At 39.9% G+C, this 21,816-nt stretch overlaps 1 protein-coding gene across 1 annotated transcript in view; it reads right to left on the bottom strand.

The window, feature by feature from the left end:
- LOC138741562 (uncharacterized) overlaps positions 1-21,816 on the bottom strand; it is a 33,594-nt gene extending 11,778 nt beyond the window's left edge. The window contains exons 1-3 of the mRNA XM_069895819.1: positions 21,769-21,816; positions 7,735-7,910; positions 2,905-3,043 (exon numbers count right to left, since the gene is read on the bottom strand). Coding sequence (XP_069751920.1) covers positions 2,905-3,043; positions 7,735-7,848 — 253 coding nt within the window. The 5' untranslated portion in view covers positions 7,849-7,910; positions 21,769-21,816. The remainder of the gene's footprint in view (positions 1-2,904; positions 3,044-7,734; positions 7,911-21,768) is intronic.

Raw genomic sequence — 21,816 nt, 5'->3', positions numbered from 1 at the left:
GTCTCTTCAGAGCCTTGCCAAAGAAACCTGACCCAACATGGGTTTTCTAAATCATAACCTCTTCTTCCAGGTCACTACAGAGTTCCTCTTTTTTTCCCTTATTTCGGGAGAAACACTCTAGCCAGCCATTTCCTCCTGTAAGGACTACAAGGGTTTTCAACAGGCTGAACTCAGAACCCCATCCTCAAAATGGGGTTGTTCACACAAACCTTCCAGCTCGCCATTTTGCAGCCTCAACTGCTGCTGTAGAACTTACTACTCTCATTCTCTCTCTAAAAAAGAGAAATCATCCATTTGTTTTTTTTCCTCTGTCTTGCCAAAAGATCTCTCCCAAGGCTCCAAACCCAATTTTCAAAAGATCTTATCAGTATCTGAGCCTGGTCATGATCAACTTTGCACCTCCTTTTGAAGTCCTTTCCAAAGCAGTTCCATTGTCTCCGCAAAATCACTGGTGATGCGATGTCTCACTTCAGCAAAGCTCTTGCATTTTAAATGCGATGTCTTTTGTGAAGAGTTACTCTGTTTGTGAAGTGTAACCTAAACCCCCACAATCTATCTCTTTTAAAGACTTATTTTACCCATAGCGATTCTAACATATCCTATAACAATGTTAACGATTTGAATGACAATGTTGTTAAAATAATTGGTAAATCTGCAGATAACAAAAAAAATGTCGTGTAAAGTGAGAATCTGATCATAACACAATCAATATCTTCAGAGACTATACAAAGATGGGCTGAATTGTTGATCGTGTGAAAGATGACACTTTGACAGCAAGTAAATGTAATCCTGATTCATCTGAATTAAAAAAAAATCTTCCCTGAGTTATTAATCCTCCCAGTATATACTTGCTCATAAATCAAAGCTGAAAGACAATATTAAATAAATAAATGTGTGAATCACATTAATTAAGCACCCTCTGCATTCTCTGGTACTGCATTGGACACTGGAAGATTTTGAAACCTCCTCTCTTCTATGGCATATGCATTGGAAAGGGTTGAGACTGTCACGTGACAGCACTGCCCCCTACCTAGTCGGAGGATACACAGCTGCCAATCAAGGTTTGGTTCTGCCCCATCTTGCTCTTTACCCATGTAAATTACCTTCATTGGATTCTCCAGCTTGCCTGTACTTGGCCTTGGGCCATTGGCTGCTGTAATTGGATTAACACTCCTGGCACTGAGCTATTATGTCCTGCTAATGACCTGGGCTGGACCCTTCAGTACTATAAAAATGCCATATGTTGTTTGCTCTCCCTCTTTGCCAGTTTGGGACCACCTGCTTCACCCCAGGCCTAGAAACATGGAAGGGCACTGGAGAAACTGTTGGTAAGATGTACACTGTTTACAAGGATTGGGAGCATTTAATTAGTGTCCCTTGTGGCATAGAGCCATGCCTGCACCGAGAAAAGGGGTGGTGGGGCATCTTTGATTATATGTACCTGTTCATTGTATGTATGTGTATTTTGTTTCCCACACCATTTTCCCCATGTTCATTATTAATTCTCAACTATTACTTTCACACAGCTGCTATAAAGTGTGTGTGTGTGTGTGTGTGTGTGTGTTGTATCTGTTTCCATTTCCCACACTTGCCTTCAGTAAATAAAATCCTTTCCCATCAAAACTGTGTGCCTTTGTGACCTACCAAACCTGTTTCCTCACTCAACAGCATACTATTAACTTTATTTTTTTTGGCTTCAGAATTTGTGAAATGAATTCCTCCACCAACTGAATCCGCCAGTTCAGACCTGAGGCTCAATTTAAATAGGGCTAGCCTGCCACAATTTCAAGCAGCTCCACATGTAGGCAACAAAAAGACATTGGTGTTGTATGCCCACTCAAACAGATTTGTGTTAACCTTTAATTTAAACTATATTTCTCGTATATAAAAAGTCTTAGTAAATTAAATTTAAGAATTAAAATATTCTTAGTAAGTTAGTTGTGGGCTGGTACAGGAGTTGTGTTGTCTATGATACAGAGTTATGAAGATCACATGGTTCACAAGAAACTGGGTTGGCAACTGTTTAAAATTCCAATAACTAGCACATGGTTTAGAAAACTATATTATTCAATTCAGATATTTTTAGAAGAGTTCAGTTTGGCGTTTAGAGAAGTCAAAATCCTGTGACACACAGAAGTTGAAATTTTGTGAAAGATAGGGTTGAGTTACAATAACCAGAATAGATGTTGTATGTGTTACTCCTGAAAAAAAAGGAATGCAGAATCAGTGGCTTTTGAAATAAGCATGACTACTTCATTGTCTCTTTTGAAAAGAGGACAGAATTCTACTGAGTCTATGTTTGTACAGCCACTTCATTTAACCTTTGTCCAGGTTTGTGAATTCATCGTGGAAGAAAATAGCAACATTCCCTGTCTCTTTGAAAAGAGGGCAGAATTGTGAATAAAGGAACCTGAAAATATGATGTTTAAAAGTGCTTCATAGCTATTTCTGAACTGAGAAATGAAGACTTTTAAGCAAAACTAAAATGATGCTGAAGTTTTAAAAATTAACATTTCAGAGAGGGACTTTATTACACACACAAATTAACATTTTAAATTTGCGCATAGTGGGGTTGAATTTAGTGTTACGTTTGGAGATGAGTAAGAAATGTTATGTTATTATTAGTTTGATTTTTTAAAAAACTCTTATTTTGAATTTACCATTGTCTGGTGAATTTGCCATTGCTGTTCCTGTGTAAGTGCTAACAAAATCCATTTAATCCCAAACATAATTAACAGGGTTGTTAGTTCATAACACCAGCATTAAATTATTGAGCAGTGCATTGTCTCCATTAGCAATGGATGTGCTAATGTCACATGGCAAACACTGAGATTGTTTACAGTCAACTCTCCAATGTAGTCCCTTGCATCTTTGAACTGAGGATCACCAGTCTTTATAACTCACTGCAAGTGTAGTCCACTTCATCGTTCATGGCACAATCTCTTCTCAGTTGGCATGTGAGGTTTTGAGCCTGGGCTGCTGCTTTGCAAGGAAGATCCAAATCTCTCTCCTTCATTGTCGGCTCTCTGCATTCAACATGGGGCTGACGAATTCAATTAGCAACAACAAACTTGTTACTTTCCTACTACTTCCATTATGTTATTTTGCAGTCATCAACAACTCTTTTACTCCTGTGTGTTTTATTGAACAGTAACTTACTCTCAGTATTTATGAAAGCAGAATAATGAGAAAAAGCAGCACCGCATGAAAAGGAAAGATCCGTTAACACTTCAGCTTAGATGCTTCTTGCGATAAAGGTCCTCAAAAGATGTGTTGATTTTTTTTTCTTCTTTTTAGTGGTGATTGACCTAAATTTTTAGTTACAACATGAATATGAAATTTCCAAATTGACAATTGCTTCAACCTAAATTTTATCATTTTAGATTTGATAGCTTTGTCAGTTTGAAATGGGTTACTAAAACAATTCATCACCAAATAAAATGTAAATGTCATTCTATTCATCACCTTGTTTTACAAGGCAGGAATGTGCATCCAAAATAAGTAAAGATCAGCCAAGTCTTAACTGATGATGAAGGCTCAGATAGTTTTATGTTCTGATCAATGTTCCCTGCCATATTAATCTCAATATTTTTTAATTGCCATCATTTGATTCTTATTTCCGACTCCTCTCAAACTTAAAATGATTTCCCACTGGTAAAAGACGTACTTTTTAGGACTATACTTTAATCCAGACCCTCCATTAGGTGAATACTGCACAACTCCCCACAATTCTTTGTCTGTCCATTTGTTATTAATGCACTACCTGTTGTCAAGTTGGATTGCCTGGATAGCACGGAAAACAAAGCTTAGTTTATTTAATGACATGTGACTATAAAACATTTAGAATCCCTATGTCTTAATGCAGCAGGACTGAGACAGCAAAGATTTATGTACACCATGAACAGTAACCGCCAGTAAGAGGTTATCTATCCTTAGTTCTCAACAAGATGTGAGCTTGACATTTAATGGTATTAGATTGTTGAGGCCTTCAATATTAATACTCTTGGTTACCATTGGCAAGAAACTCAAGATTTTCAAAGGGCATATTTACCTCTTGATGAGGTCGGTACAGGATTCCAGGAGGGAGAGTTTGGTGAAGTTGGGAGCAACTTGTTGGTGAGCCCATCAGGGGATAGGGTGTTTTGGATTGGGAGTAAAGGGAATAACAGTCGCATGAGAGAGGATCTGGAATGGAAAAGCAACAGATCGGCAATGGCTGGAGGCTCTGCAAAAAATGAACACAGTGCAGAACAGGTACTTACCAAAAGGAAAGAAAGTTGTGAACGGAAAAATGAGACAACTGTGGCTGACGAGGGAAGTTAAAGGCAAAGAAAAAGGAAAAGAGAGGGCAGACAAGGAAGCAAAAAATAAATGGGAAGATGGAGGACTGGGAAACTTTTAAAAACTTAAAGAAAGCAACTAAAATGGTGATTAGGAAGGAAAAGATAAATTATGAAAGGAGGTTAGCAAATAATATCAAAAAAGATTCTAAATGCTTTTTTAAGTATATAAAGAGCAAAAGAGAGACAAGAGTAAACATAGGACTGTTAGAAAATTACACTGGAGTGATTGTAATGGGAGACAACGAGATGACAGAGGAACTGAATGAATATTTTGGATCAATCTTCAAAGTAGAAGATATTAGTAGCTTAGTGGACACTCAAAGGTCTCTGGGAAGTGAGTCACCAGTGAAGATGAATAGTGTACAAGAGCAGGGATGTGATGTTGAGACTCTACAGGGCACTGGTGAGACCTTACTTGGAGTTCTGTATATAGCTTTGGGCACCTTATTTGAGAAAGGATGTGCTAGCATTGGAGATTGTTCAGAGAAGATTTACTAGAATGATACCAGGAATGAAAGGGTTAGCATATGTTGTCTCTTGGATTGTACGTGTTGGAGTACAGAAGGATGGGGGGGACTTTGCTGAATGGCCTGGATAGAGTAGATGTGACAAAGTAATTTCCCGTGAAGAGGCACAATTTAAGGATAAAAGGGCATCAATTTAAAATGGAAATGTGGAGAAATTGCTTTAGCCAGAGGGTCATGAGTTTGTGGAACCTGTTGTCATAGGTGTCAGTGGAACCAAGGTGGTTTAAGGCAGAAATTTACAGGTATTTCATTAGTCATGATATCAAGGGTTGCGGGGTGAAGTCCGAGGAGTGGGGCTGAGTGATAAGAATCAGGTCATGACTAAATGGCAGAGCAGACCTGATGGGCCGATTGGCCTATTTTGCCCCTGTATCTTGTGACGAGTGCGGCCCCAACAACTCTCAATGACTTTAATACTTTTGAGGAGAAGATCATCCGATTACATGCTCTAAATAATAATTCTCTTCACCACCCTTGTACAATGACCACAGCACTTACCCTGATTCACTGAACCTCAGTTACTGATCCAGGCTACTTTGACAGCACCTCCCAAGTCCAAGATCTCTACCACCAAGAAAGACTACAGCAGGGGCACACTATCCTAATTTGGAAACGCACCATGCCATTACTGGGTCAAAATACCGAATCCACCCTCAACAGAAGGACTGCAGCAGTTCAAAAAGGGAGTTCCTCACCTCCTTCTCAAATACTATGAGGGATGGAAAAAAAACCCAGATCCCTAAAATGTATTAAAAATAATTCAATAAACTAAATTTACTGACTGTTATTAAATAGTGGCATACCCCAGGGATCATTTCCAGGCCCTCAGTTATTACTACATAGATTAATGACCTAGAGGAGGGAGAAACGCAACATGTATTGTGGAGGATCAGTGTTGATCCTCAATCGAGGTTCTGGGTGAGGTTTCTGATGCACCATCAATGACTCAAGAGACTGAAGTTGAGTAAACTGACAGGCTTTTATTCACTAAAGAACAAAGGCACATCCATGCTGCTTGACTGCCCTGCACTGGGGAGGTGGCTGTGGTAGGCTTTATTCAGGAGCCTGTGGGAGGGGCCACAGGTACATTCGGCCAATGGGCATGCCTTATCAGATAAATATACACGAACAGTGGTTTCCCACAGTCCTATGCAGCCGCTGCAACCGTGTCTGCCTGTCCCGCATCGGACTTGTCAGCCACAAACGAGCCTGCAGCTGACGTGGACTTTTACCCCCTCCATAAATCTTTGTCCGCGAAGCCAAGCCAAAGAAGAAAGATTCAGCTGTTTACTCTCCTGAGGAATGAAGGACTCAGACTTTTCATTTCAATTCTCTTCATTTGTTACACAAGCCTATGGGAGGTCCGCCACCTCCATGGAGGATCATGAAGCTCTCCAAACATACAAATGCATGGGTTTGTACATCTCGGCACAATCTGATGTTAACCAATTACAAAACAGGTTTCTCCCATCTGACAAGCATTACCCTACCAGCATTAAGCTACACATTATCCATCTGCAAATTGCTTCATTATGCGAACCCATCCATGACCTGGTTTTCCCCCTTCCCTCATGCATTCCTTTGCACCTAATCTGGGGATGGAAATTTACTGGCTTGGCTGGGGTTCACTGGCAATACAAGCCATGTTGCCCCTCACTTCTCTGCATTCTTTCACAAAGCAGCAAAGCAACATGTAGGGATTAATTAACATTGACTAATCTACACCAGGCAGACTTTTATTCCACAGTACTGAGGATTATGATACCATAAATATAGATGGAATATGATGAGTCAACTGTGACTCTGCAAAGGGATGGAGATAGATTGAAAGATTTGGCAAAGTCAAATTAAGTTCAATGTCAGAAAATGTTTGGTCTTGCACTTAGTTTGAGGAATCAAAAGGCAGATTATTGACTAAATGGGAAGAAACTAAATGGAAATAATCTAAATGAGTGACGTTTAGAGAGGTTGACGTGTTCTTGTGCATGAATCACAAAATGTTAGCAGGTGTGGCAAGGTAAATGGAACTGTGACCTTCATTATAAAAGGATTTAAAACTTGGAAAGCTTTGTTACTCTTGTGCAGGATACAGGTCAGGAAACACGTGGGAGTGCTGAATAAGATTTGATCCCCTACTTTTTTTTTAAAAAAAAGGATAGACCAGCATTGGAGGTAATCCAAAAGAGATGTATTCCTGGGATAAGAGTATTGTCCTATCAAGAGAGGCTAAAGAAATAGGGTCAGTGCACTTTGGAGAATAGAAAAATAGAGGATGATTGTAGGGAAACATTAAAGATTCTCCAAGTGCATGACAGAATAGTTGCAGTGACGTTTTTCACTACCGAGAGGGTCTTGAATGAGGGGACGCAAGATCAAGAGAAAGATCTATTAAAAACTGAGATGAATTTTCTTAACACATAGGATAGTGAATCTCTGGAATTTTCTAGAGAATTGTAAAGGCTAGGTCCTTGGATATATTCAAAGATCAGGTAGATATATTTTTGAGAGATTGGATTGAGGACCATTGACACAGAGGTTTGGGCTAGATCAGCCATGATCATATGAATAGTGGGACAACTCAAAAGGCTCACATTATTGATGATCCCAATTTAAAGTCCAATCATTTATTCCCAGTCCTGTTTTAGCTCAGTGCATGATGTGCATATCTGCTAGGTCCAAATAGGGCTTGAACTGCTATGCTACGTGGCTCTCGAAGAGCATTAATTTTGTCTGTGCTGTCCAGTAGCAACTTTGCTGACAACTTTCAGTTGACATGTGTTGGTCTTGAGTGTGAAAATGGCTTAGAGTTGGCTACATAAAATAGATAAATAAAATTTAAGAAATGGATCAAATTATTAGTTTACCTGGCCACTGGTCCCATTCCATTCTGTTGGACTTTGTTGCCATTTGTACTGCCATTCTGTCTGCATTTTGGCTAGTTCTAATTTAATACACTCAATGTCATTTTCAACCGTCATGATTCTCTTTGTTGACTCTTTACTCTCTTCTTGGAGTCTAATGCATTTCTGAATAATCCCATCTGTGGTTACATAAAATGACAAAAATAACTTAAATTGTCAGATAAAAACCACTCAAGCAAATATTGCTCCCTGATAAACTATATACAAGTGAGATTGATCTTATCATACAATTTGTAAATTGCCAAAAGCAATAAGTTTCAGTAACTCTGAAGGGTTACCAGGCATTGGGGAGTTCATCCACACAAGATATATTTTCCTCAGTTAGTTATTACATGAGATCAAATACATTAACAGGTTAATTATTGCAACAGCATAATTCTTTGAATTATATGTATGTAGACGTGGAATGATTTAATAATGGCATTATGACTTCTACAACAGAATGTTTGTAGGATCAAGTCCATTCCAGACAATTTGGTGGCTGACTGTTTGGATAAAGAATCCAGGGAGTGATTGGTGTCCATCCTTCAGCTGAAATATTAACTCAAGCTCCTATCTACCTGTTGAAGAGATTGTAAAAGATCCCTGCTCACTCCCTCAATGTTATCAATGCAAAATAGCAGATGGATTTCAATCCAGATAAGTGTGAGGTGATGCATTTTGGAAGGACAAACCAGAAGGCTGAGTACAGGGTGAATGGTCGGTTACTTAAGAGTGCAGATGAACAGAAGGACCTTGGAGTCCAAATCCACGTATCCCTCAAGGATGCCACACAGGTTGATAGGACAGTTAAGAAGGCCTGTGGGATGCAGGGATTCATCAATAGGGAGGATAGAGAGGTCATGTTGCAACTCTATAACTCTGATGACCTCATTATAGGAAGGATGTGGAAATTATGGAGAGGGTGCTGAGGAGATTTATCAGGATGTTTCCTGGATTGGGAAATAAGTCTTACGAGGCAAGGTTAGCAGAGCTGGGACTTTTCTCTTTCGAGCATAGAAGGATGAGAGGAGACAATAGAGGTCTACAAGATTATGAGAGGCATAGCATCTGTTTCCCAGGCAGGATCAGCAAACACCAGAGGACATATGAACAAAGTTAAGGGAGGGAAGATTATGGGTGACATCAGGGGTAAGTTTTTTTTTACACTGAGAGTTGGGGTACCTGGAATGCCTTGCTGGGGGTGGTGGTGGAAGCTGAAACATTGTGGGCACTTAAGAGACTCTTGGACAGACATATGGATGAAAGAAAAATAGAGGGTTATGGATAGGGGTGGGTGGGTTAGTACCTTTTAAAGGAATGGATGGTTTGGCACAACATTGAGGCCTGTAGTATTCTGTTTTATGCTACGGTCAGCATTAAAACAACCAAAACCAAACGTCATTTATTTTATTGGTGTTTGTGTGTAAGTTGACAGTCAATTTTGGCTGTGTGACTTGCCTTCAAATCCATGGCCTGAGCAGCACAGAGGTTCTTGAAAGATATTACATTTATTAACTTCCTTCTTACTTTGTAATTCTCTGCATGAAGTAATAATTTATTGGGATGCATAGATCCATCCATTAAGGCAATAACTCATTCCAGGCCTGATTTATTAAGTTTTACACTTCTCAAAATGCACCATTTAAAACAACCATTTTGACCCATGTTTATGAAACTATTTAGATTAAGGAACAATTTTTGAGAATTGTATTTGATTAATGTTATGCAATGTAATGCTATAATACTGCATGAGGGAGGAATTGGACAGGGAATGCGTTCAAATTCCAAAGCCCAAGAGTAGGTAGTGACTACACATTTGTGGGCAGAAAATGCTGAAAACACACAGGTGAATGCTGAGAGATAAAAACAGTATTAATGTTTCAGATCGGGTCATGACTAAAGGTCAATGACCTGAAATGCAGACATTTTTCCTCTGTTCAGAAGCAGAATTTATTGTCATGAACAAGTCATGAAATTCGATGTTCTGCAGCAGCCTTGTAGAGCAAACGTTCGTATTTCAACCATCTTACAACATTACTATAAAAAATAAAATATAATAAGAACACTAATAGGGCACAAAAAGTAAGGCAGAGTCTTTGGTTCATTGATTATTCAGGAATCAGATGGGAGCGGGGAAGAAGCTGTCCTTGTGCTGTTGAGTCCTCGTCTTTAGGCTCCTGTACCTTTTCCCCAATGGTAGCAGAGTGAAGAGGGCTTGGCCTGGGTGGTGGGGGTCTTTGAGGATAGAGGCTGCTTTTTTAAGATACTGCCTCATGTAGGTGTCCTCAATGGAGTGAAGTCTGGTGCCTGTGATATCGCAGGCCCTCTGGAGTTTAATCTTGTCCCGAGAGTTGGCACCTCCACATCAGGCAGTGATGCAATCAGCCAGAATGCTCTCCTGTAGAAGTTTATGAGAGTCTTCAGTGACCAACCAAAACTGCTCAAACACCTCACAAAATATGGCCACTGGCGAGCCTTCTTCATGATTGCATCAACGTGGAGGCTCCATGACAGATCCTCGGACATGTTGACACCCAGGTATTTGAGGTTCTTGACCTTCTCCACTACTGAGCCCTCGATGAGGACTGGATCGTGTTCCCCTGTCTTCCTCCTCAAGTCCACAATCATCTCCTTGATTTTCCTGACATTGAGCACAAGGTTGTCATCGTTACACCATTTAACAAGCTGATCTATCTCCCTTCAGATATTGCTGTCTAACCTTTTGTGTATTTCCTGCATTTTCTATCTACATTGAAGATTTTTAAAATTTAGACATATAGCATGATGACAGGCCCTTGAGCCCATTATGCCCAAATACATGAAGTAACCTCCAATCTCTGCACATTTTTGAAGGGTGAGAAGAAATTGGAGCACCAGGAGAAAACCAATGTAGACGTGGGGAGACAGTGACGGGTTCTAACGTGGATCGCTGGCATTGTAATAGTGTTGGACAAACCGCTGCACTAGTCGAGCCGCACAAAATCCATCCTAGCTTGGATGGAATTAAAATCCTTCAGATTATTAGAAGCAAAAGATAAATTATTTGACTTTGATCATTCCCCAAATAGATTCTGATTCCATTTCAATGGGACTTTTTACCAGAGATTAAACTTCATTCAGAAGTCAGGGTTTACATTTTTAATATAAAATGCACACCTTTCTGTCCGTATCGAATTTCCGCGGGAATAGTGAGACTTGCACACAGTTGTCCTTTGGCTGAGGTTGGAATTGACTCCTGAAACTCAATCTGCAAGGCAAAAATGTTCATCAGGGGGTTTGACAACAAACCGTGAGTAATACCATTCACCAGCTGGTGGCAGCAATCAACGAGGAAAAAAGAACTGCATGGTTCCATGGACTGAAACGCCCTGTGCACTCAGTTTACAGCTTAGTAAGATGTAATATTTTTTCTCTAAAACTGAGTTCCAAAAGGAATTGCTTCTGATGGAAGGTCACGAGCATGAAGTATTACCCTGTTTCTCCTCGGGTGTTGCATGATCTTCGGAATATTTCCACGTTTTGTTTTGTGCTTCTTTCAGGTTTCCAGCATCTTTTGTCTTTTTTTCTCACTCTCTCTTTTTGGTTGCAATTGCTTTTGCAATATCTTATTATTATGCATTTGCTCTCCCCTCTATCTGCCTGTACAATTACCACGTCACTGACAAAAGGCAAAGGAGGAAAAACCCAACACCCAACCCCAACCAACCAATTTTCCCCTGCAGCCGCTGCAACCGTGTCTGCCTGTCCCGCATCGGACTTGTCAGCCACAAATGAGCCTGCAGCTGACGTGGACTTTTACCCCCTCCATAAATCTTCGTCCGCGAAGCCAAGCCAAAGAAAAACAAGAAATACACTAAAACCCCTGGTAACCGACATCTACAGGGATTGGTAGCTGGCGGATAAGTGCTTGAGACACACAATGCTTGACTAATGCACCAGCTTTAAGAATAAACAGTTTTAAAGACAAAAATACTACACCAGTGGTTCTCAACCTTTTTCTTCCACTCACATCCCACTTTAAATAGTCCCTTTGCTCTAGGTGCTCTGTGATAAGGTGGGATGTGAGTGGGAAGGGAAGGTTGAGAATCACTGCTCTCGACCCAATTGTTAGTGAAATATTTTGCTTGAGAAAAAATGTCATTGGCCCATTCCCTTTGGAGTTATGAAACCATGCACATAACGAGTCAATTAGGTACAATTAAAACAGTGGTTTCCAAACTTTTTCTTTCCACCCACATCGCACCTTAAGCAATCCCTTACTAATTACAGAGCACCTATGGCATAGGGAATACTTAAAGTGGGATGTGAGTGGCAAGAAAAATGTTGTGAATCACTGCTCTATAGTGTACTTACACTGATCAAACTTCACTTCCATGAATATATAAACCTTAAAGCATTTTATTTTATTTTCAGTCACATTTTTTGAAAATATTTAACCATCACTGAATCTGCAGATACCTTCCACTCCACGGAGCCGCCCGAGAAACAAACAATAACATTATAGATAATTAACGCCCCTTCCTCCAAACTTACAGGCAAAGCTTTACTAATATGCTTAATAATATATAAATAAAGATAAAGACTCTTACTAAGGCAGGGATAAGGAGGCATTTTAATGGCTGCATCAACCAGCTCTTCGTCCTGGGCAATGCCATTTTAATGGAAATGCAAATTTATTCAAACAGCTGCCATGATCAAGGCAGGACCAAGGCTCTCCACTGGCTGAACATTTGCTCCCATCTCAAAAAGGTTTATGTGTTACGTCATAGAACATATACATTTACAATTTTAAACTTTTATTTAAATGTTTATTTATTATATTCTTTTAAATTTTCCTCAATTTCTTTGCCAATTTTTTGAATTCCAGATTACTGGGGGTTTTACTGTATATGAAAGAGTACACCATTTGGTCTTTCATTCCTGTTCAAACTATCATAGGAAGATCATGGCTGATCTTTCTCTTCGCACCACTTTCTGACACTATCTTACATCCTTTCATTCTTTTCATATCCAAAAATCTATCAATCAGTTTTGAACATTCTCAGAAGTCAATTCACCACAGCCTCCTGGGTAGTAAATTCCAAAACTTCGCCACCATCTGAAAGAAGAAATTTATTTTCACCTTTCTCCTTAATGGGTAACCCCTTAATTTGAGGCAATGATCCCCGAAGATGGTTAGTCTATTCACGGGGAATGAATCCCCATCCAATCCTCCAAGCCCCATGAGAATTTTGCATGTTCCAATGACACTTCCATCCATTCTTCTAAAGTGAGCTATGAACCCCTGGGATCTAGCACCCAAACTTTTTGAAACTCATTGGTCAAAGATCTCCAACCTGAAAATATCACCCTTATTCTTTCCCTCGGTTTTCTGTCTGTTAACCAATCCTCAATAGCAACAAGGAATATAAACTTTATGGTGGCACAGTGAGCATAGCGGTTACCACAATGCTATTACAACACTAGGGACCCAGGTTCACGTCGATGCTATCCGCAAGGAATTTATACATTCTCGCGGAGTTTGAGTGTGTTTTCTCTGTGCTCCTCCTATCCTTCAAAACATCAGGGGTTGTAGGTTGATTGTTGTATCTGGGTGGCACGAGCTCGTGGGCTTGGTTGTGCTGTTTCTGTGCTGCATGTCTAATTGTTTTTAATTTAAAATTTTAATTTAAAACTTCATTTGAATATATATGACTAATGTAGCCTTGTTTAAATGCGGTACTTAAAAGCAGTCCATGTTTAAAGATTTCCTTGTCATTTCAAAGTTATTACAGCCAGTTACCTTAAGCCTGAATATAAAGTTGATTGATACATAATAAAAACCTAATGACATAAAATGACACCTGTATTACATTGAGAAATAATAATGTAGCAATATGCAGGGTGGATTAGACAGAGACAAGGAAACCTGCTTTCAATCTTACTTGTACAGTATTAAATTGAAATCAGTGAAACTGAGCTTAAATCAAAAACAAAAGAGAAATGGCATTACCTTTATAGTGTCATATAGATATGTTTTTGGGAGATAAATTGGGAAAGACTTGTTAGAGTAGGTTACATACAAACACTTTAGAACAGATCTTATTTAAAATACTGGAGCTCTGCCCCATGCTAGACATATCAGGGCCAACAGCTTTTGCAAGTGCTTTTGCATGAGTTTTGAAGAGTGCTCAAGTGACTTCACTAATGGATTGTTGTTTACAAAAGGCAACAGATGAAAGAGTTTGTGGAAGCCACTTCTGTCTTGAGCTGTTGTAAGAGGGTCATGTGGATTTGCAAGCAGAGGGTCAAACAGGCTTTCTCTCAGAGAGAGAGAGAGACTCAGAGATCACTTGTACAGTGTTACAGCCAGCAGAAGCAGCTGGGACTGGAACAGGACAAGCTGGCAAGCTTATGGAAAGCCCCATTTTGGAAGGCAGCCTGGTCAAAGCCCTTGTGGTTCATGCAAGAAGAGAGGACTGGCTGTCTAATGTTTCACTTGGAATAAGTGAAACAAAAAGGAACTCTGTGGTGACCTGAAAGAAAGGTTATCATCTGCAGAAACCCGAAGGGGCAAGTTTTGTCAACGAGACACTGGAGTGGCTGATTAAAAAGGAATAAGTTCTGTGTGTCCAGCGTACAACGAGTCTCTCTCTGAAAACTGACAAGAACCTTCCTGAGCGGTAACCATTTACCTTTCAAGCACCAAAGCCTGGTGAACTTTATAAATGTAAAATTCTGTGTACAGAATAAGAATTGCCTGCAACCAGTGAACTTGGAGGAGTGAGAAGTGAGATTGGACTGTGAACCAAAGAACTTTTCTGAACTTACACCAACAAACACGTGTGCTTAGAATTAGAAAGGGGTTAAGTTAGGTTAAGTAAGTTTATATTGATAAGTTAAAGTGTGATTCTGCTTTTATGTTTAAAGATAATTAAAAGCAACATTTGCTTAAGTAACCATTTGTCTTGGCAAATATCTATTGCTGCTGGGTTTCGGGGCCCTCTGGGCTCATAACAGTATTTTATCTTGCCTGTGCAGCCAGTACTTCTGAAAAACCAGACTCTTGTCATCTTTTAAAAATCATTGAACCATGAATTATTCAGTGGAATGACTGGTTTTCATTACAGGCAATGTCTTTGATCCACCTCTCCAATTGCTTAATTGTGGGCTCTTGACCCTCCTACCAGTCCATTCACCCTTCCAAACTGCTGAGGTAATCATCGGGAAATGCTTACGATGTCCCTGAATTGCCCTTGTAAGTGTTAACAAAAAGCGATGTCCTAATTAGTTGCAACTTTGGAATTTATTTTGGGCTTTGTGGGCCTCGAGCCTCTGATAATTTTCTTTCAGAGCACTGAGCCATTAATGAAAGCTCGACAATGGAAGACAAGGGCCATACTCTTGATCCAGCTTTATTGGGGGAGTGAATATCTCCGTTACATTCCTGTGGCAAAATCATATACTTTTACCAAACAAGTGCCTGGTCCCAATAGTTTGGATGACAATCCAGGTGTGCTGAATGGAGAGATTGAAGTTATTTTACTGGAATACAAAACAAATCTTTCAAAATGAGAGACAAGTCTAATATGTAATTAATTCTTAATAGGAAATGTGCAGAGTTGGTGCATCGCCAGCTACTTTTATATTCCATGCAGTGTTACATTCCATTTACATCACTGATAGAGAAGTTGGGTTTAATGCTTCTCTTTCAACAATGATTTACGTCAACTCTTTATATATTTATTTCTAATTCAACATTGCACTTAAAATGTACATTAATGCATTAGACAAGGCATATATACAATTTGTAGTTTCAAATTTTAGTTCCAGAAGTAGCAGTGTACACTAGAAAAATGAGGTTGGAATAGACCTCTAAAGACTTTTTCAGATTATGAAGAGTATCGTAATATCTGCACCAAATTCAAGGGGCAAAGATGTGAGGAAGTTAGGAAATACTCAAACAGATACGAGTAGGATCAAAACAGCTGGCCACTCTTGTCCTTTGCTTTTGTTAAATAAAATACCTGTACATGGCTTTAATCCACTGCAGGTTAATTAAAGCATGACACTGAAATACTGGCTTCATAAATGTTTACACTTAAACAAAATTATTTCTGTGATATTTAGTAAGAACTTCCATTCAAATATTTAAACAATATTTATAGTGTCAAAAGTGATCGTGTTCTTTACTGATTCTTCTCACTCTTTTCCTCTCGCATAATTGGATCAGTAATAGATCGAACATTTACAATTAAAAAAATCCTCTAGTCACCTCAAATACTGTAATTAAATATTCCAAAACAAATTCACAACAAGTCTGGCATAGGGGTTCCTGTGGACCAGAGGATCGCGAATGTCCCTCCACTTTTTATGAAGGGATCGAGGCAGCAGAAAGGAAATTATAGACCTACATAAAAGTTAAAACCTTGTGTTTTTGCTTCTTAGTAATTTTGTGCCTTACACTTTAAGGAATAAGAATTGTTTGTAGTGTGACTATTAGTGACTACGATGTCATATGTCGTAACATCCGCGCAGACTCGGAGCTTGCTTTTCATTCTCCGAAGCGTCAAAATAATTTTCTTTAAATTTGTCTTATCTCATCATTATTATAATTTTTTTTTAAATATAGCCGAATGCTTTGTTTATTTATTGTTATGAAAATCTTGATGCAAAGTTATGCAAAATGTTTATCTGTTTTTACCAACGAATTAAAGCTACATAAAACTGCATCTACGCAGTTTGGTTTATTGGAGTGATAAGATAATAATTTGGAATATCGTCCCTGTGTTTCTTTGAAGATGGCACGTCTTGAAATTGGAAAATAATAGGACATGGAAAGTGTTGTCTATACTTCTAGCCTGACGTTGGTGGTTGGGAAGCTTTTGGAGTCGATTGGCAAGGATGAGATTACAGAAATACCTGGAGGTGCATGGAAAGATAGCCCCAAGTCAGCCTGGTGTCCTTAAAGGAAAATCATGGCTGAGGAACCAATTGCAACTTTTTTGAAGAGATCGCAAGTAGGATAGACTGGGGAGATGCAGTGGATGTTGGGTATTTGGACTTTCAAAAAGGCCTTCGACAAGGTGTCACACAAAAGTCTGCTAGACAAGATAAGAGCTCATGGAATTACAGGAAGGATACTAGCATGGGTAGAGCATTGCTGACCAGTAGGTTGACTTCCAGGTTGATTCGGTGGTGAAGAAAGTGAGTACACTGTTGGCATTCATTTCAAGAAGAATAGCGTATGAGAGCAGGGATGTAATGTTTAGCCTCGATAAAGCATTAACGAGACTCACAGAGTACTGTTTACAGTTTTGGGTGCCTTATATGGAGGGTTCAGAGAAGATTTACCAGAATGATACCAGAAATGAAGGGTATCCATTTAAAACAGAGATGCAGAAAAATTCCTATAGTGAGAGATTCGGGAGTCTGTTGAACTTGTTGCCACAGGTGGCCATAGAAGCGAGGTTTGCCACTGGTGGCCGTGGAAGCAAGGTTTGCTACAGGTGGCCGTGGAAGCGAGGTCGTTGGGTGCATTTAAGGTAGAGATTGGGAGGTATTTGATTAGTCAGGGCATCAAGGGTTATGGGGAGAAAGCCGAGGAGTCGGGCTGAGTTGGTGGGATAGATCAGCTCATGATAAGAATGGCGGAACAGACTCGATGGACCATTGGCCTATCTCTGCTCTTACATCTTGTAATCCTTTGAACACTTGGATAATAAAACCTCTGGATTGTCAAATAAAGGTTATCTTCCACTCTCACCCTCTTTCACCCTCAGATTGAATTGCCAATTGATACACATCACATAAGTTTAATATGTATGGATGGCTGAAACCCAGATGTCAGGATAAATTATTAAGAACATATAAGTGATAGCTCATTCAGTCAAGTTTATTGTCATCTGATTGCACAAGTACAACCCGATGAAACTGCATTCTCTGATCCTCATAACACAGACATAACTCATACCAAACAATACACATGCAGGACAAGTATTCATATATACAAATTAATAAATATTACATAAATATGAGCATCTCGGATGGATAACGTGAGCAGTTCCTTTGGTCGACAGCATTCTCACTTGCTGTGGGAAGAAGCTGTTCCTCAGCCTAAAGGTTCTGTGTCTGACACTCTTCCCCGATGGAAGCAGCTGAAAGATGCTGTGTGCAGTGTGGAAGGGGTCCTCGATGATTTTGCGCGCTCTCTTCAGACAACGATCCCAGTAGATCACATCAATGGGGAAAGGAGATTCCATTGATCCTTTCTGCTGCTTTCATGGTCCTGTGGTTTGACTTCTGATCCTATTCTCTGCAGCAACATTACCACACTCTAGCTCTTCTTATGGAGTGACACCGCATTGAAGCCAGTTCAGCGAGGAAAAAAAATGGTGGACTTGCCTTTTATAGAGAAGGCCTATAAGGTTGATCCAGCATTGATTTTATGGAAAGTGGCATCTTGAGCCATCCTTTGGAGCTGAGGGAGGCACGGCGAGTGGTGCAGTAGTGCCGTCTATCACCATGAAGTCAAACATATGCGCTGAGCAATGGCTGTCTTCATTACCCATATTTCCCATGCAGCTGGAACTACTCTGGGAAATGCAGAGCAGTTCCAGCTGCATGGAGGATTATGGGTAACGAAGGCATCCATTGATCCCGCATTAAAACAAAAAGAGGTTCACCCCACTGGGCTCCGCCACACCCTTGTCTGCCTCCTTCGGGTCCGGCTCAGTGAAGAAGTGGAGGGAGAACGGGAATAGAGCATTCCGGGTGGCAGCAGGGAGCCCTAACTCCAGCATTAATCACCGTGGGAGCCCTGGTGGTGGCTTCTGGATTGAGGGCTGATGACATCATCACGATGTCATCAGCCCGCCCCAAGCAGCCACATTCAGCGGCATTGCCTTTATAGAGAGAGGTGGAGCGATTCGCCCCACCTCTGAGACTACCCTCAGAACTGATTGGAGTTCACGTGCTGGATCCGACCTCGCATTTCATGAAGGTAAGTTAAGCGATGTAAGGGTGGAGAATATCTGCCTTTACACTAACTTATTTTTTTACAATAAAAAGAGCTTGTGATACAGCTAGCCAGGACCCTCTCAATGGAGCTCTTGTAGAAAGTTGATGTAATGGTGGCTGGTCGCCTAGTCCACTTCAGTCTTCTCAGTCAGTGCAGTTGCACCTTCCTGACAAGTGAGGCGATATTGTGTGTCCACAATAGGTCACCAGTTAAGTGAACAACTGAAGTTGGAGTTAGGGAATCATTTTAATTATATTTACCAGGAATATTCTTGTATTCTGACATACCAATTTAGAACATACACCAATTCAAACAGATTCTGAACAAAGCTCAGCCATTAACCTTTTTTAATAACATTTTAATCTCTATATTTGACATTTTAATCTTTCCATTTTCACTCAGTTTTATTTTATATCCGGACTTATTTGTCTGTACAAATCCCAAATAATCTATTTTCTTTAGAAATGCAAATAATAATCCATTGCATTCAGATGACTGATGACTGTGTTTTTGGATGCTGGTTCACTGTGCTCCTGTACCTGGACACAATGTTAAATAATATGCATGTTATAGAATACAGAACCGCGCAGTGCAGGAACAGGTTCTTTGATCCACGAACACATTGCCAAAATTAAACAAAATCACTTTGTCCTGCACAAGATACATACGTTTTAAGTCCATGCATACTCACACGTCTAACTAAAAGCCTCATAAATGTTACCATCTTTTCTACTTCCACCACAACCCCCGGCAGCTCATTCCAGGCACCTCCCACTCTCTTTTTCAATCTGTTTATTAATCATATTGTAAGTAAACAATACATGACGAGAATAGGATACATCATCAAAAAGGGAAATATATATCACTATATGACATCATTTGGTGTTACCACTATGTATGTGTGTTCTGTATGGGCTGGCCCACCCCGTGAACCTATGACACCTCCATCCCAGATAGTCCCATAAAGGTTGTTGCACCCAAACCCCTCCCTCAGTACCTACGTTGGAACCGGGCCAGCAACATGCAAGCTGTGTTGACACTTTAAAGTGATTAAAGCCTATTAATCACAATTCTCTGTTTGGTTGTGGTTGATTGGTAGTACAATTTAATCACCTGTGACCTACTACTCTCTATGTATAAAAACTTGCCTTTCTATCTCCTTCAAACTTCCAACTCAAATGTATACCTTATGTGACAATTTTACCCTGGGAAAAAGATACTCAGTGTCTACCCTTTCAATGCCACTCATAATTTTATAAATCAGGTTTCCTCTCAATCTTCAGTACTCCAAAGTAAACCAAGTTTGTCCAACTTCTCCCCATGGCTCATCCCCTCTAATCCAGGCATCATCCTGGTAAATCTCTTCTGTATGCTTTCCAAAGCATCCATGTCCTTCCTGTAATGGACAGACCAGAATTGCACACAATACTTCAGGGGTGACTGTTGCTACATCACTCGATTCTCCTGACCAATGAAGCCAAGCACACCACATGCCTTCTCTACTACCCTATCTATTTGCGTAGTCACTTTCAGGAATCTTGGAGAGGTACCACAGATTCATCTGTACATCAGTGCTGACAAGGGTTCTTCCATTATCTATACTTTCCCTTCCAAAATGCAACATCTTCTACTTGATCAGATTAAACTCCATCACCCATATCCATTACAGATCGCTAATCCTTGATGTATACTTTCATAGCCCTATATATTTTCCACAATTCCATGCACCTGTGTCATAGCAAATTTAGTAATCCACCCATCTTCATTTTCATCCCAACACCAATTCCTGTGGAATATCAAGGGTGACAGACCTCCAGACCATCCCCTCTGTCTTGTATGGAAAGCTAATTCCTAATCCAAACTATCAAATCATGGTGGATCAAGATAGTCTTACTTTCTGGATCATCCTAACTTGAGAGACCTTGCCAAATGTCTCAGCATGTAAACAACATCTACTGCCTTAATCTCATCAACCACCTTCGACATTACTTCAAGGAACTCAATCACATTGTAAGTAAACAAGAAGATCTGCAGATGCTGAGGTTGGGTGCATTGTACAAAAGTGCTGGAGAAACTCAGAAGGTCACGTAGTATCCATAAAGAAACAAAAAAATAGGTGAGGTTTCGAGCCTAAGCACTTCATTGGCAAATTCAAAAATCAAACAAATGCTTGAATAAGATAGTGGAGGGAGGGTGGTGGGTGGCGGCAGGGAAGTGGAAAGAGCACAGACCAATGGGGGAAAGAGTGCAGGAGAAAGCAGGGAAGGGTGTGGAGAGCTAGCTGAAGGGAGGTAGTGGAGTGAGATGGGTTCGTGGAAATTGGAAGTCGAGCTGGAGAGTTCCAAGCTGGAATATATTCCTCCAATTTGTAAAACAGTACTTGTTCCACACAGATCCATACTGATGGTTTGTAACCTGACCCTGCTGTTCTAAATGCATGTAAATCCTATCCCTCCATGTTCTTCAATATCCTAATTGATGTGAGGCCGACTGGCTTATAATTTCCTAGATTTCGCAATTTCCCTTGGAAAAAAGAACAACATGAACCACTCTCCAGTTTTCCGTCACCTTGCCTGTTGGTTGTGAAGGTATAATGAGACTGAGGGATGTTTAAGAGTTTTGGGTGAGATTTAAATAAACATCACGTTCTACCCAATGTCATATTTCACATTTTGAAGTGTAGTAAACCAACACAACTGTGCATCTCATAAACAATGAACTTGTTCATTAAATTTTAAAATCAGGCAATGACAGGAAAGCCTAACATTTATAATTGTATGAATTACATTAATCTTTGAGACCATTCAACACCCAACACATTGTGAATTAAATTGCATTTGTTGGCCCTATGCCTTGACAGCTGTGCAAACTGGTGGTCTTGTCCCTGGATCAGATGTCCACTCTTTTTTTCCAATCCATACCATTGTAATCTAACTATGGGACAGTCTTATACAATGAGTATAGCTCAAGGTTTATTAAGAAAAAGTAATACTTACACTAGTTGTCCAGTAGGATAAAGGCTTGATTCTCGGCTTCAATTTGGG

Source organism: Narcine bancroftii, chromosome 8, assembly GCF_036971445.1.
Source record: "Narcine bancroftii isolate sNarBan1 chromosome 8, sNarBan1.hap1, whole genome shotgun sequence".
In the NCBI taxonomy this organism is placed as follows: domain Eukaryota; kingdom Metazoa; phylum Chordata; class Chondrichthyes; order Torpediniformes; family Narcinidae; genus Narcine; species Narcine bancroftii.
Note: the sequence above shows the minus strand (reverse complement) of the source record. Positions and strands in the feature narration are given on the sequence as shown.